Below are 16,765 nucleotides of genomic sequence, written 5' to 3' on the forward strand. Positions count from 1 at the left end.
ATATATAGACGTTTGTCCCACATGAACACAACCCATCCAAGTTTCTCATATGCTTTCTCTTTCTTTTACAATGAAGAACTTATGGTAATAAAATAAACGGTTGCTGTGAATAGAAATGATAATAATAATAATAATAATAATAATAATAATAATAATAATAATGCACATAGCCTTTATCTGCCAGAAGACACTAAGCAATAATAATAATAATAATAATAATAATAATAAAAATACCATGACCATTATTGTTGTAATTTTTTTCACGTTAATCTCTCCTATATATATATATATATATATATATATATATATATATATATATATATATATATATATATATATATATATATATATATATATATATATATTTATATATATATATATATATATTTATATATATATATATATATATATATATATATATATAATATCGATTATTAACATATTAATATTCATTGTATATGTTAGGTACATTATTTTAAAATATTCTGGTAAAAGTTATTATTCACTTAAAGATCTTGTAATCATTTTGTCTTGTTCTATTTTTTTCTTCCAGGAGAAAAACCCTTTAAATGTGAGTTTGAAGGCTGTGACAGACGTTTTGCCAATAGCAGTGACAGAAAAAAGCACTCACATGTCCACACCAGTGACAAACCTTATAACTGTAAAGTGAGAGGCTGTGATAAGTCCTACACACACCCCAGCTCACTGAGGAAACACATGAAAGTACACTGCAAATCTCCACCTACAAGCTCAGGCTATGAGTCCTCCATACCTTCTCTGGTGTCCCCATCCTCTGATTCAGGACAGGATCCTGCAGCTGCATCCTCTCATTCTGAGCCAATTTCATCTTCGCAAGCCAACCTGAGTGAATGGTATGTGTGCCAGAGCTCAGGAGCAAGTGGTATCCCCACTCCACCCAGCCACACACCTTCACCTGAGCACAGGAAGGCCTCCTACAATAACTGCGAAGCTAGGCCCAACTACTGACTGTTCCCAAACCAGTGCAACACTCCTATGGTTTACTGAGTCTAGGTACTGTATTTTATAAAGACTGCTGAAGAGAAAGGCCTTGCCTGTTGAAGAAAACCCAGGACCAATTCAACTAACATATAGGCTCATATGATATGATCACAAATAAAACCATTATGTGTGGTATGAGAATGAATGTAAGGTCAACATTGGACCAGGACACCCAGAATCCCTCTCTCAGTCTATCCTGTATTTAACCAGAAACGCACACCCTCCCTGTCCAATCTTCAATTCACCTTTCAGGAAAGTCCTTCACCAATCGACCAAAGTGTTTTGTCAAGGATTTGTGCACAATAAAATTATTTGAAGACATGCCCTCATGATGTGTTGCTTAACCCTTTGTCAGCTGCAGTGCTAGTGCTTTTTTTTTTTTATAAAGTGCTTTGTTATTATTATTATTTTTTTTACTGGTTTGTATAAAATACCAATAAAATATTTTAATAGTTGTCATGGTCAGCCAGATGTACATATATATATATATATTTAAAATGAATCTATAGTGTATACTGATATGTATATATTTTCCTTTGTGTAAAGAGACCAAGTTTGGCCACATGGACTACACTATGGGAATGTGTAATTATTTTATTACATTTGTCACTTTGTTCGTTAAGAGACATCGGTGTTCACAGTGCTCTGAAAATAATGTTATTGTACAGACAGGACAATGAAACATGTTTGTGAAGTTTCTTTTAATCTTTGACTTAAGAGAGCTTATATTATGTTCTGTAAAATAAACTGTTTTGTACCATGAACGGAAGAGTTTATCTGATTCCTGTGTTTGAAATTCTGCTTGAAATTAAGAAAATAAGGGAACAATGTATTGAGAGGGACAAACAGCCTCAGTGATATTATTTTCTGTGGGTTGCAGTTGTATGTCATCTACTGCTTAATGAACGTTTGGATACAATGTATCTGTGCTCTATAACCTATTACTAGATGCAAAGAAGTGTTTTACATTGTTATAAAGCAGTGATAATGAGTGATGAATCAGTAAGTGCCATTAGGATGGATGGAATCTAAGCGCTAAGTAGCTCACTCAGGTCATCCAGACTTGAACATTTCTCTTCTCAAGATGGTAGCTGTGAGTTCTCCATAGCTAGAAAATGTATGCAGAGCATCTGCAGAGCACTTTGCATATGAGAGATAAGATCTGCTTCCCATTCTTGTCTTTGGGTGTGAATTTCTCAAACTGTTGGCTTCTATAGACTAATCACCTTTAATTTTTCATTTCCTTGTTACAGATGTCTGCCCTGTTGCTCTCAAGGTAATCTAGACAGTCACAGCTGAAAGCTTGAATATTATGCTTTAGACATCAAAGCCTCCCTCTACAAAGAAGTATTCTTCCCAACGGTGAATCTTCATGGTAAGTTAGGATTTCTATGGCAATAGGCAAGTCATACTTAATTCTTGAAAGGCTAAGTCTGGAGCCTGTGCACCCTTTTCATGGAGGACATAATATTTACGTCTAAAGAAGTCTTTCTCTTGTGTGTACACGTAGATATTTTTGTTTGACTCCAGCTAAATCATTTAATTTCCAGTAAACAAAAAACACGCGAAGGGGCACTTGTTCCAGATCATAATAAAAATGGATAATAATGTGAGTGAAGAAAAGGGGCCGCCTGAATTGAGGCGTCAGGAAACTTTTGTTTCTGCTTTTCTTCAGTGATCAGAGAATTCATTTTGATTTGATGGCCAAGTTTCAAAAGGCAAGGAAATGGTTTTTAAGGAGAAGAATGGAAGAAAGGACTAATCAAGTTCGGGTTGTTCAAAGAGTCTGGTTTTGGGGTTGAAAGTGTGAGTTTTATGGTGCATCAGCATGCCACGTTAGGGTCTCTATGGTAATGAGCACAGCAATAGCAAGCTGCCTTCAAAGGAGGCACACTCCATTTGAGACACAGTCTATTAAGATACATTTGGACTGACCTTTGGTTTCTTACTTGCTTAATACAGCAGATTCCCCACTTATACTATATACCTTCCATCTATATGTGAATAGCTCATGATATATATATATATATATATATATATATATATATATATATATACACACACAGTGAAAACTATCTATCTATCTATCTATCTATCTATCTATCTATCTATCTATCTATCTATCTATCTATCTATCTATCTATCTATCTATCTATCTATCTATCTATCTATCTATCTATCTATCTATCTATCTATCTATCTATCTATCTATTCTACGGTTAGCTCTACGTTTATCCAGAACCAAAAACTCACTACATGTATTTATCGCATTCAATCCATAGCTAAATAGTTGTTAGTGATAAATAAAAAAAGGTAAATATATATATATATATATATATATATATATATATTCTCCTAGAAATATATATATAAAAAAATATGGCTTATGTATCTGTATACAGCTCTATAATATAGTGTCATTCCAAATTATTATACTCAATGCACAATGTATAAAACAAATATAAACGAGCACATACAACAATTCTAATTGACAGGGAGTGTCTTGTGCCTTTACTATCTACATACACACTTATGTCTATGTACATTCCTCGACCAGGTTTATATACTGACCAATGGATCTGGGTTAACTTAAACCCCTTGCTGCTGGGGCTGGATCAGTGGTCTCTGGCAGAAAATGGGATAAAGGCTATGTGCAAGTAATTGTCTTGTTGTTTATTTTATCCAAGTACCTCTATGAATAGGAGAAAAATAAACACGACGAAAAAAATCCAAACAGTTCACTCCCTTTAGTGCTAGTTCATGTGGCTGAATAAAAAGGATGGTCCGGCTTCTATTGAGCTGGCAGATCTTTGAAGTGGGAGTTATTATCTGGGACATACTTCCCTGTTGTCCTAACAACGTTGATGAAACGTTAAAGGTTCTTTGTCAGCGATTTGTGAAGTCCAAGCAGCCAGTTAGCTGAAAAGCCACTCAGCACCCCTGCAAAATAGATTATCTCAATGGGAACATGGCCACAAACAAGACTTATATCACATGGAATATTATAATGTTATAATATGTGCAGCTGAAAAGGGTGATGCATGTAATATATACTAAACTAATATCCATCAAAGGCATGAATAGAATATATGAATAATAGTAGTAGTGCTGTTAACAATATCCCTACTACTACTACTGGTACTAGTACTATTATACTACTACTACTACTACTACTACCACTACTACTACTACTACTACTACTACTACTACTACTACTACTACCACTACTACTACTGCTGCTACTACTACTACTACTACTACTTCTACTACTACTACTACTACTACTACTGCTGCTACTACTACTACTACTACTACTACTACTACTACTACTGCTACTACTACTACTACTGCTACTACTACTACTACTACTACTACTACTACTACTGCTACCACTACATCATCATCATCATCATCATCATCATCATCATCATCATCATCATCATCATCAGCTACTGTTAGAATTATAATTACAGTTCTACTTCTACTAACAACCACAATTACAACAACATGATTAACACTTTCATCAATAGTGATAATAATTATACAACTGCTATTAATATTTCTAATAACGCGAAAAACAACAATTCTACTACTTCTACTTCCAGTATTAATAATAGCAACAACAATAACAACAACAACAACAGCACCAACAAAAACAGCACCAACAAAAACAATAACACTACTGCTAAATAATAATAATAATATTATAAAGTATATGTCATCAAAGCCACAGCCTAATGATGCACATCAAATCGAATATATCGATCTGTATATTCAGATAAATCGCATGAACTATGTGTTATCTGCCTGTATGCACTGAAAGTTGTAGTGTTTTGTACTGTTGTAACATCGCATGAGTTATATACCTTGTAGTGACACCATTATAGGAGTAGCTACAACCACATTATCTTCACGAGAATGCCTTATGCCTGCACCAGTGTGTATAAAGATGCACTGGGCACATAATGTTAAGTGAAACTCCTATTTGCAGAGCAGGTGTAGACTGTGTTGATAAAGTGCAAGTTTAATCCCTCTCTGCCCTCTGAACCTCTTCAGCACAGGGAGATGGGCTGCTTTGCAAATGCCCCCTCTTTGAAACTGCCTAGAGTGGTGATTTGGATTTCTCCGCTCAGTCATCTGTCCACAGGGAGCTGGGCTGTGATTACAAAGTTACTTAGCATGGTCCATGGAAAGGTTTTAAGGTCACTAGTAACTTAAGAACTATTTAACTGACAAGATTAACTAGCTTCAACAAAAGGAGCCAACACTTTCTGCAATCCCTTCCCGGAATTTTTCCGTAGGAAGATACAAATGCACAGACTACCAGCAAAAGAATCACATAATATCTATCTATCTATCTATCTATCTATCTATCTATCTATCTATCTATCTATCTATCTATCTATCTATCTATCTATCTATCTATCTATCTATCTATCTATCTATCTATCTATCTATCTATCTATCTATCTATCTATCTACCTGTCTATCATCTATCTATCTATCTATCTATCTATCTATCTATCTATCTATCTATCTATCTATCTATCTATCTATCTATCTATCTATCTATCTATCTATCTATCTATCTATCCTATATATATTTCACTCACGGCACTTATCATGTGTCAAGTTGACATTTGTATTGCTCTGTTCACCCTGTACATAAATTAATCTATCTATCTATCTATCTATCTATCTATCTATCTATCTATCTATCTATCTATCTATCTATCTATCTATCTATCTATCTATCTATCTATCTATCTATCTATCTATCTATCTATCATCTGTGATTCCTGTAACCATTTCTAATGGGGGCGCTGTTGCTATAGCGGTTTTTGAGGCATATATGCATAGGATTGTATAATGTTTCCACAGCATGTAGTTTATATGATATAGTCAGCTTTACTCTTATTTATTATTGAGCACCATTATGTTCCACGATGCTGTAGCAGGACTAACAAAATTTGCCACATAGTCATATCTATAAAAGTCTGTGATCCCATTTCCTAGACTAGGCTGGGTTCACATATCTGTACGTGTCTGGTGTCCATAAACCGGACAGAGAAACGCAGCAAGCAATGCTTCTCTGTCTCAGGAAGACGTCCGGCAGCAAAACCTATGCTACCGGACACAAAACGGACCCCATGACGTGTGAGCCAGTCATATGTGAATGAGTCCTAAATGCTGTATACAGATATGCATATAGTTTAAGATTTGTGAGATCAATCAAAACAGTGCTATTTTCATTTACATAGAATTTGTATTAATACAGTATATGCCATAATCTACAACCATTGCTGTTAACGTAATGTACCCGTTCTTATTTATAGGGAGTTGAAGTGTCAACAGCACAGAATACTTGTACAAGTGTTTATGGAAGCAGCTGTAGTGACCGGTCATATCCTACAGCTCCAGTAAATTGTATCCTTCAAGAATTGGAGCAGAGCTTCTTTTGTATCCATTATTATTGCGTGATTTTGTAGTAATATGCTAGTAGGCGTAACTAGAAGATGAATATATAATGTACCCTACCATGTCTATAGTCCATCTCTGCTAGTTGAGGTAACTAGAAGACGGACTATGGGCATTGTAGGGTATATATTCATCTATGCTAGTGGGGGTAACTAGAAGATGAATATATACCCTACAATGCCTATAGTCCAACACTGCTAGTGGAGGTAACTAGAATATGAATCTATACCCTACAATGCCCATAGTCCATTTATGCTAGTGGAGGTAACTAGAAGATGAATCTATACCCTATAATGCCCATAGTTCACCTATGCTAGTGGAGGTATATATATATCCTACAATGCCCATAGTCCATCTATGCTAGTGGAGGTAACTAGAAGATGAATTTATACCGTACAATGCCCATAGTCCATCTATGCTAGTGGAGGTAACTAGAAGATACATATATACTCTACAATGCCTACAGTCTAACTCTGCTAGTGGAGGTAACTAGAAGATGAATCTATACCCTATAATGCCCATAGTCCATCTATGCTTGTGGAGGTAACTAGAGATGGAATCTATACCCTCTAATGCCCATAGTCCATCTATGCTGGTGGAGGTAACTAGAAGATTAATATATACTCTACAATGCCTATAATCCAACTCTGATAGTGGAGGTAACTAGAAGATGAATCTATACCCTACAATGCCCGTAGTCCATCTGTGCTAGGGGAGGTAACTAGAAGATGAATCTATACCCTACAATGCCCATAGTCCATCTCTACTAATGGAGGTAACTATAACATGAATCTATAACCTATAATGCCCATAGCCCATATATGCTAGTGGAGGTAACTAGAAGATGAATATATACCCTACAATGTCTATAGTCCATCTATGCTATTCGAGGTAACTAGAAGATGAATATATAATCTACAATGCCTATAATCCAACTCTGATAGTGGGGGTAACTAGAAGATGAATCTATACCCTACAATGCCCGTAGTCCATCTATGCTAAAGGAGGTAACTAGAAAAGGAATATATACCCTACAATGTCCATAGTCCATCTATGCTAGTGGAGTTAACTAGAACATGAATCTATACCCTATAGTGCCCATAGCCCATATATGCTAGTGGAGGTAACTAGAATATGAATCTATACCCTACAATGTCCATAGTCCTTCTATGCTATTGGAGGTAACTAGAAGATACATATATACTCTACAATGTCCATAGTCCATCTATGCTATTGGAGGTAAGTAGAAGATGAATATATACCTTCTAATGCCCATAGTCCATCTATGCTAGTGGAGGTAACTAGAAGATGAATCTATACCCTACAATGCCCAGAGTTCATCTATGCTAGGGGAGGTAACTAGAAGATGAATCTATACCCTACAATGCCCATAGTCCATCTCTACTAATGGAGGTAACTAGAACATGAATCTATACCCTATAATGCCCATAGTCCATTTATGCTAGTGGAGGTAACTAAAAGATGAATATATACCTTCTAATGCCCATAGTCCATCTTTGCTAGTGGAGGTAACTAGAAGATGAATATATACCCTTCAATGCCCATAGTCCATCTTTGCTAGTGGAGGTAACTAGAAGATGAATAGTAAAGAAGGGAGGAAACCTCCAGCTCACGAGTTTGATGCGTCTCCAGACTCTCCGCTCGGATCCCCGCTACGGCTTGCGGTGTACAAATAGAAGAAAAGAAGAAATGATCCAGCGCTGAGTCGTACTTTGGATTTAAAAAGGAAGCAGTATTCCCACCTTTATTGGGGTATTGAAATAAAATTGAAGGGAGACGCAGTCCCAAGACGTGTGCGGATAGTAGGCGGTTTGCCCTGGCCTACGCGTTTCAAGCACGAGCTGTGCTCTTACTCATGGCAAAAAGAATTCTTTTTGCCATGAGTAAGAGCACAGCTCGTGCTTGAAACGCGTAGGCCAGGGCAAAACGCCTACTATCCGCACACGTCTTGGGACTGCGTCTCCCTTCAATTTTATTTCAATACCCCAATAAAGGTGGGAATACTGCTTCCTTTTTAAATCCAAAGTACGACTCAGCGCTGGATCATTTCTTCTTTTCTTCTAGAAGATGAATATATACCCTACAATGCCCAGAGTCCATCTCTGCTAGTGGAGGTAACTAGAAGATGAATCTATACCCTACAATGCCCAGAGTCCATCTCTGCTAGTGGAAGTAACTAGAACATGAATCTATACACTATAACGCCCATAGCCCACATATGCTACTAGAGTTAACTAGAAGATGAATATATACCCTACAATGGCCATAGTCTATCTATGTTAGTGGAGGTAACTAGAAGATGAATATATACCCTACAATGGCCATAGTCTATCTATGTTAGTGGAGGTAACTAGAAGATGTATATATACACAACAATGTTCATAGTCCAGCTTTTCTAGTGCAGGTAACTATAAGATCAATATATACCCTATAATGCCAAGAGTCCATCTCTGCTAGGGGAGGTAACTAGAAGATGAATCTGCACCCTACAATTTCCATAGTCCATCTATACCACAGCACATTGGATACAATTTATGATGTTTGGTCAATGATAGGATTATTAAACACACACTGGGGATCAGGATTTACAATTCACTTGGATATTTGGACATATTTTAAAGCTTACACTGCAGCCCTCTTTGATGTAGTACTCCAATAGTAGTACAATCTATGAACCATTTAGCGCCCTTAATTAACTATGGGGCATCATCAGTTAAAAATTGATCTTTTACACAGACATCAGAATTCGCCATGATTGTGAGATCTATCGCATATATACAGTATTTTATGGTAAAGTATATAACAATGCATTTATGGCCAAAAATGGAAGTAACTGTGGGTGTGCCAGGTTTTGCCTCTGCAGGTTTAATCAGATGGACAGATTGCAGTGTTTCTTGCTGAGCTAGGCACATGAATGATGCTAAAATGCGTTTGATTTCCCTTACATTACAGAATATTTCAGAATCAGGGAGAAATACAACATTTTTCTCCCTGCAAAACGAAATCATTACACATGAAAGTGGTGGAAAGTGGACCTAATATTAACAACTGCATATATCTGTAAAAGAAGCGATAAGATATAAAAGCTACAAAAGATTATGTTATGGGAGATAATATGGAAAATTCTACATAAAGTGAAAATGGACAAATGCCTTAAAGCGCCTTATTTAGCGGAGTAATGAAAATAATGAATTGTGTAATAATTTTTCGTTATATAATATGCCATTTTAGTGTCAGTCCCTTTTTCCCCTGGTGGGCTAGGATGGAAAAATAGTAATTACAGGCCTATTTCTAACCACCCTGCGCAGGGCATCAGTGGTTGTGACATAGGGAATTAAATAAGAAAATTTTAACTTGGCTGAAGAATGTCTCTCCAATTGATAAAATGGGTATATATAAATGTTTGTTTTTTATTTTCACTCTTTATTGACCAATAAATGAGAATGATTGTCTGGCTTAGAGAATCCCTCTCCATATACCATATTGGGGCATGCTGGACTAATACAGAACACCACCTGAATTCGTTTGCTGGGCTCAGCATGGCTTTTGACTATAGGCATATACTGCTGGAATAAAAAAAATATCAGTTACACTGCAGTTATCTTATCCATACCAGCCGATGAAAGAGGCGCCCAGCAGAGGAATCAGTTGCAGGAAGGGGGTCCTGTAATGTGTAATGTTAATGTTTATGGTTCTCCTTAAACGGGTTGTTGACAATCCCTGTGCGTATGCCCTATTACTGCATATGAATGGCATAAGGCTCATAGAGGCCAGACTGCTCCACTCTGGCATCTCTGAGCTGTTCTGTAAGCGTGGGTCCTGCTCTGGTACACTCTGAGTGGTCAGCATGTTATGCAACATTTCCCTTGCAGTAGCTGCCGCAGGGGAAATTTCTGGCTGGCTGATTTAACCAGCCCTTTTAAAAATGTTTACCCACCAAAAACATAAATGGCATATCACAATAGAATATGCCATAAATGTTTGATGAATGGGTGTCCTCTCATTGGGGACCCTGACATGGGGGTCCATGTGAGCTGTTTGCAGAGACAAGGTGGCGCATGCCCAGGCACTACATTTTATACTCTGTGGGAGATATGGAGACAGATGAGTGAGAATGCAATTTAACCTAGTAGAACAGATTTGCCTGTTTTTTTCCCAAACCCTAGTGGTATAGCCCTCTTGGCCATCCAGATGGTGATAATATTTTGTACAATCAATATTGTCAAAACAGCACAGTTTACATGATAACCGTTTGTATGCAACCACTATTCAAAGTATTGCTGCTGCAGCTCCAGAATGTACAATGCAATGGGACCAGTGCCCATTATTATTATTATTATTATTATTATCCAAAGTTGCAATGGGAGCAAGGCAATCAGAATATGGGCAACATTCAGATGCAATGTCAATAAGAGTCAAGTATATTCTCCCAACTTAAAGGGACATGGATATTTTTTTGTATATTTCTTATAGGCAGTGATCTTAGTATGAATAGTGTTTGTTCTTGTGCTTTACTGATGCAAAAAGGCATATATATATATATATATATATATATATATATATATATATATATATATATATATATATATATGTATATATATATACATATACATCTGTGACATCAACTTCCATTTTTCTTTAAATTCTTCTTAACAGTGATAAATACGTAAATATTTTCTTTCATTTGATTAGATAAATCATTAAGGACACACATGTAGTACAGCTTGTATTCACATTAGCGTCAGAAGATTAATTCTCCCTTCTAAAAAAATTTCCCCCAAAAACCAGGGATGGATAATAGAATAGGGGTCATAGGAAAACTTGTTTTAGATACCTCGGTAGTTAATAATAAAAAGAGTGTCAGCTCACCCAACACTGCAGGTCGGTGGCGTTCAGAAACCTGCAGGACCCATTTGGAAAGACACATTTTTGGGAGGCACTGCCCCTTAGTCATGTTATGACTAAGGGAGGATAATGCTTTAAAAAAACAACAAAACATCATCACATCCTGTACCTGTGTTTTCTCTATGATCCTTATTTAGTTTTCTGTAGTAAAAGCATACCTCCAGTGATCCACTTAAAATCCTCTGTGGATAGGTTATAATGCTTAAAGTGGGAAAATCCTTTTAAATATTAAATGTTAATAAAATGTTTGCAGTGCAATATAGAGAAATAGGTGAGGGACACACAATCACATTCATGGGCAAAAAAGGGCAGCTCAGCGTATCAGGGAATATGTGAAGTAACAATATGTGCAGTAAATTCTGCTGTCTAAAAACATAGGTACAGTTGTTATCTATATCGACTTTAAAATGACTTTCAATATTGTACAGAAATTCAAACGTCGATTTGGTGCACACCTGTTTTGCACAAAAATGTGTGACTAAATTTTACACCACTCTCGCCATTCTCGACACTTTTCTAAACAGTGGACATGCTTAGTGGGAATGGGCAAGGACACCTATGTAGACAGGGAGATGTGCTGCCGACATGATATGCAAATACATGGGGACGAGCAATAGTTGTAACCCCTGTTCATCCCCTTACTAAACGATCATTGTTCCATTTTAAAGGAGCAGACGAGCACCGATTGACAAGCTGTATTGTCAATTGGCGCTAGTTTTAAGGGTGGTAAACATGCAATATCTTCCAGTGTAAAAACTGCTTTGATGAATTTCCCTCAAAGTTTTGCTGAGACAAAATGCATAAAGTCACATCAAAATACAAAATAAAATCTCAATGTGTGGCTGTAGCCCTAATGACCTCAGAATTTTTCTATTCTACTTAATTTATTGGTCTAGGGTAAGGGTACAAATCAAAGGCAATTATAAATATTAGCTAAAATGTTATTACAATTTGACTAGAACGCAGAATGCATTAGATGAATTAATGGGGCTTTTTACAATCATTTTTGTGAGGGGTCCCCCACAAAATAGGGTGATTCTGTTATCTGTGGGGGAACCTGACAGCAAGTGTTTAATTGTTAGTGCCACTGGTGGGGAAATAAAACATGGCATAGAGTCATTTAAAAACAATGGGCTATCTGTGTAATGAATGGCATGCAGGGTGCTCCAGAGGGCTACTTTTGTTGCTACTTTCTGTTCCAGCTAATTGGTAAAGGTTACCCTCTATTAACACAGAAAGACCTAATAGGGTATTTGAAAATGGGTTTTCTAAATCAGACACCTTTAAAATGTACCTCTCATTTTAAAAACAAAAACAAAAACACCCTATTCGTGTTAAAATGCTGCCACAATAAATACTGAGCTGCTCTTTTGGGGATGTGCACTTCTCTGACATCTACAGAGAGTCTCTTTGGGCCTGTAGCTCAGACTGCTTAGAGTCGCTGCCTCTGAAGATGACGTCATGGGAGAGACGAGTGTGAAAGCAGAGAGTACTTCAGGAGGTCAATGCACACGCTGAGGATCACAGGAAGAAATCCATATACACAGAAAAAGAGAACGGAAGACAGATTTTACATGGCAACAGTTCATACTTGATTTGTTCAATGGTGGAACAGTAATTAGCAACGTGGACTGAGAGGTAAATTTACTGGTTGCAGAGCAAAAATGGGTAATATAATATATTATGAAGCTATACATTTGCCAATCCAGAGTTCAGTTATTGTAAAAAAAGAAAAATGGAATGATGGTGACCCTTTAAGGATGAATACAGTCATTATGCAGACTAAAAAAAAAAAAATCCTGGCAACGAGTATAGGGAAAGTTGTCTCCATATGGGATGAGCAAAGCTGAACATCTATAAGAGATTAAAAAAAAGTTGGCAGTGGATGGTAAAACAGTACAATCTAATTCAAGATTAAACTGAGTGAATGAGATTAGAAAAAAGGGTGCGCTTTTCCCCCCTGAGATATTGTTTCTCCTGTCCATTGGCTGGGTCTGGTAATACAGCTCAGCCTCATTGATTTGATGGCAAGCTAACAGGTGTTACAATTCCGGGGACAAAGACAGCAGTCCCACCAAATTCTAGTACGCTGATTTTGAAGATGAATGTAGAGGGGTCTTCTATATGCTCTATTTGGTAAAATGTACCCTTTAGTAAAGGTGAGGATAAATGTTTAATGTCCCAAATGACACCCTTTATGTGTCTTGATTGTCTGATATTCAAAAGTACAACCAAAGCAGACTGCATCTGTAGAGACAAACCGTACCTCCACCTATGAGACCGATAGTCTCTGGCATAGGATCAATCCTAGAAAGGCTATCAGAATGGCTAGACACACTTTTACAGCCTCTGGCACAAAACACACCGGGTTTCCTCAAGGATACAAAACATGTTCTCAACATATTTCACAACAAAATTTGGGAAAAACATTTTACGTGGCTCACATGCGACGTAGTATCACTATACACGTCAATTCCGCATGAAATAGCATTTACTGCCCTCAAATTTCATTTAACAAAATACAGTACGTATGAAACAAATTTTCAAGCCTATATACTAGAAGTACTCATGTTTCTACTAACCAATAATTATTTCCAATTTGACACAAAATACTATTTACAACTTAAAGGTGTGTCTATGGGGGCAAAATTTTCCCCATCAATAGCCAACATAGTAATGTCGTGGTGGGAACACTTCTACATTTTTTCGCCTGACAACATCCACAGTAACTGTATAGAATGGTACGGTAGATATATCGACGATATTCTAATCATCTGGAAAGGAAAAATGGACATTATCCCTGAATTTGTGGCAGCCCTCAATAACAACCAGTGCAATCTAAAATTCACCCACCACCATGACACCTCACACATCATATTCCTAGACTTGGAATTAATAGGAAATGAAGGTTTTGTCATCTCCACTAAAACCCATCGTAAACCTACAGCTACCAATAATATTCTTCATGCAAAAAGTGATCACACAAAACATACCATCAGAGCTATACCTCTAGGTGAAATGCATAGAGCGAAAAGAAATTGTACTAATCAAAAACAGTTTGAAATTGAACATAATTGAATACAAACAAGATTACAAGAAAGAGGTTATCCAAAATGGACGTTGACCAGAGCTAGCAACATCATAAACAAAAAATCAAGAAAACAACTTCTTGACCAACACAAAAACAATAAACAAAAACTACTACCTGTTGCTAATCAACCCACACTTATTTTACAACAAAGCAACCAATTTACGAAAATAAAAAATATAGTGACCAATTACCTACCCATTCTTATGGAAGACGACACACTTCGGACAATTCTATCAGGAGGCTGCAGGATAGTAGCGAAAAAAGCCCCCTCCTTGGGGAATACTCTGTCTCCCTCGTTATATACATCTAATGTTAACACAACAACAACATGGCTAGAGACCAAAGGCTTTTACAGATGTGACCAACATCCCTGCAAAACCTGTTCCTACGTATATCCAACCAAGAACTTCAGCAACTCCACAGGAACAGATATTTTCATAATCCAAAATTACATCAACTGCAATTCAGAGTCGGTTATTTATCTAATTGAATGCACGGAATGTCATCTCAAATATGTCGGCTGCACGAATCAGAAATTCAAGACAAGAATGTTGGAACATCTCAGCTATATAAGAAATGCAAATATCCTCAATATATCTAATGCAGCCAAACATTTCATATCTCATCACAACAAATCTACAAAAACTTTTCGTTGCTATGCTATTGAAAAAATTCAACCGTCAAAGCGAGGTGGAGATATCAAACATAAAACCCATCTAAGAGAAGCATATTGGATATATAGGCTAAATACAAGATTTCCAGAAGGTCTTAACCTAAGAAAAGAATTGATGTATCTCTATTAATACATTCATAAATAAATTAGGACCTCAACCATGACAAACATTCTTATGACCAACAACGCAAGCAAGCCAATATATTTCAAAGTCAATATGAGGTATTCACACATCCCCATTTTTATCCATGTTCACATATGTACAGACATAATATTTGCTAGTTGTCCTGTACATATAAACTGTCACATCACCAACCCAAGTTTGTATAATGTCAATTTCCCCACTTTACCAGTTATAGTTGTGGTCCAACCTACACTTCCCCTCCCTACACCATATCCTCGACAAATCAATTCTAGAGCCCTGTCCTAATTTACCAAACAACTTCTGAACAGACTATATGTTCAATGATAAAAGGGGAAAAAATTTTCTACCTAAAACAGGTAATTAATAAGATTCCATAAAGGAAATTGAGATATATAAAATAATACTGCTCATGGGAAAACTAAAGCTTGAAAGCCCAATCGATTCTATAAGACACCAAAAGTTTACGAAAAATGGACAAATTTCACAAACTTAACATTCGTTCGAATAACAAGAGGTGTTTTGTAATATCTTTATCATCACCACGTACGATATATTTAAATTCAAAACTCAACACAATTCAATAATACTTACCGACATCCAAAGATAGACTTGAAAAGGAACTGGAATCGGGCTGTCGATCGCCTTTCATGTTGGTTCCCAGAACGAGTCCTGGAACGCAATCGAACCAAACAAAACTTTATTAAAACAGACAAATATGCAATCTGACATGATTCAAAATATACACGTACAAATAAAAACCAAAAGTTTTAGTAATTCTACGTTACATAATAGTATGCAGAAGACTTTGTTATCATTATACAGTTATACATAAATAAGTCATGGCTACCTGATAATTAACTTCGGTGTTTGTGTTCCACAACAATACAACCATGACACGCAATCATTACTTAGTCATCAGCTGTTTCAACCTTCACAGGATATAAATGACAGCGCGCTCTATTCAAAATTTACCACAGCCAAGTCTAAGGACGCAGCGTCGTCCGAAACGCGTAGGCCCAAGAGGATACCCTCCCTCAACTTCTTATACACCCAGGACCCTATACCACTGGACTTCCTTTTAAATCTTCAATTAAACTTGGAAAATCGTTTTCCATTTTAACGCCTTCAGCGCTGGATCCTACCTTTGTCCCCTGTTTCTACTTGATATTCCGTGTGCCGACACGAGGATCCGGGCGCTATCAACGACACACCGGAGTGTGTCAGGTGAGCTGGAGGATTTCTCCACTTTTTTCTATTGTGACAAATTCTCGGCATATTTTTTCTCCTCACGAGCTCCCAATGCGCAATGTGCAACCAGTGAGTCCTTTATATACCTAATGCATGTATATTCACACATGTGTATACTGAAGTAACTATAAAACGTATTATTTTACCAACAAGGAAAAGGCCACAACTTTTCAAGGAAATATAT

The 16,765-nt window shown here is 36.7% G+C and overlaps 1 protein-coding gene and 1 long non-coding RNA gene across 3 annotated transcripts in view; both read left to right on the top strand.

Annotated features, from left to right (window-relative positions):
* The window catches only part of LOC142759361 (zinc finger protein ZIC 4-like), a 5,390-nt gene extending 3,989 nt beyond the window's left edge, over positions 1-1,401 (top strand). For both annotated transcript variants that reach the window (XM_075861452.1, XM_075861453.1), the window contains one exon: positions 554-1,401. In XM_075861452.1, coding sequence (XP_075717567.1) covers positions 554-987 — 434 coding nt within the window. In that variant the 3' untranslated portion in view covers positions 988-1,401. The remainder of the gene's footprint in view (positions 1-553) is intronic.
* LOC142759363 (uncharacterized) overlaps positions 1-10,002 on the top strand; it is a 16,933-nt gene extending 6,931 nt beyond the window's left edge. The window contains exons 2-4 of the long non-coding RNA XR_012883127.1: positions 2,274-2,395; positions 6,357-6,447; positions 9,482-10,002. This is a non-coding gene — a long non-coding RNA (uncharacterized LOC142759363). The remainder of the gene's footprint in view (positions 1-2,273; positions 2,396-6,356; positions 6,448-9,481) is intronic.
* Positions 10,003-16,765: the final 6,763 nt, after the last annotated feature.

Source organism: Rhinoderma darwinii, chromosome 4 (genome assembly GCF_050947455.1).
Source record: "Rhinoderma darwinii isolate aRhiDar2 chromosome 4, aRhiDar2.hap1, whole genome shotgun sequence".
Classification (NCBI taxonomy): Eukaryota; Metazoa; Chordata; class Amphibia; order Anura; family Rhinodermatidae; genus Rhinoderma; species Rhinoderma darwinii.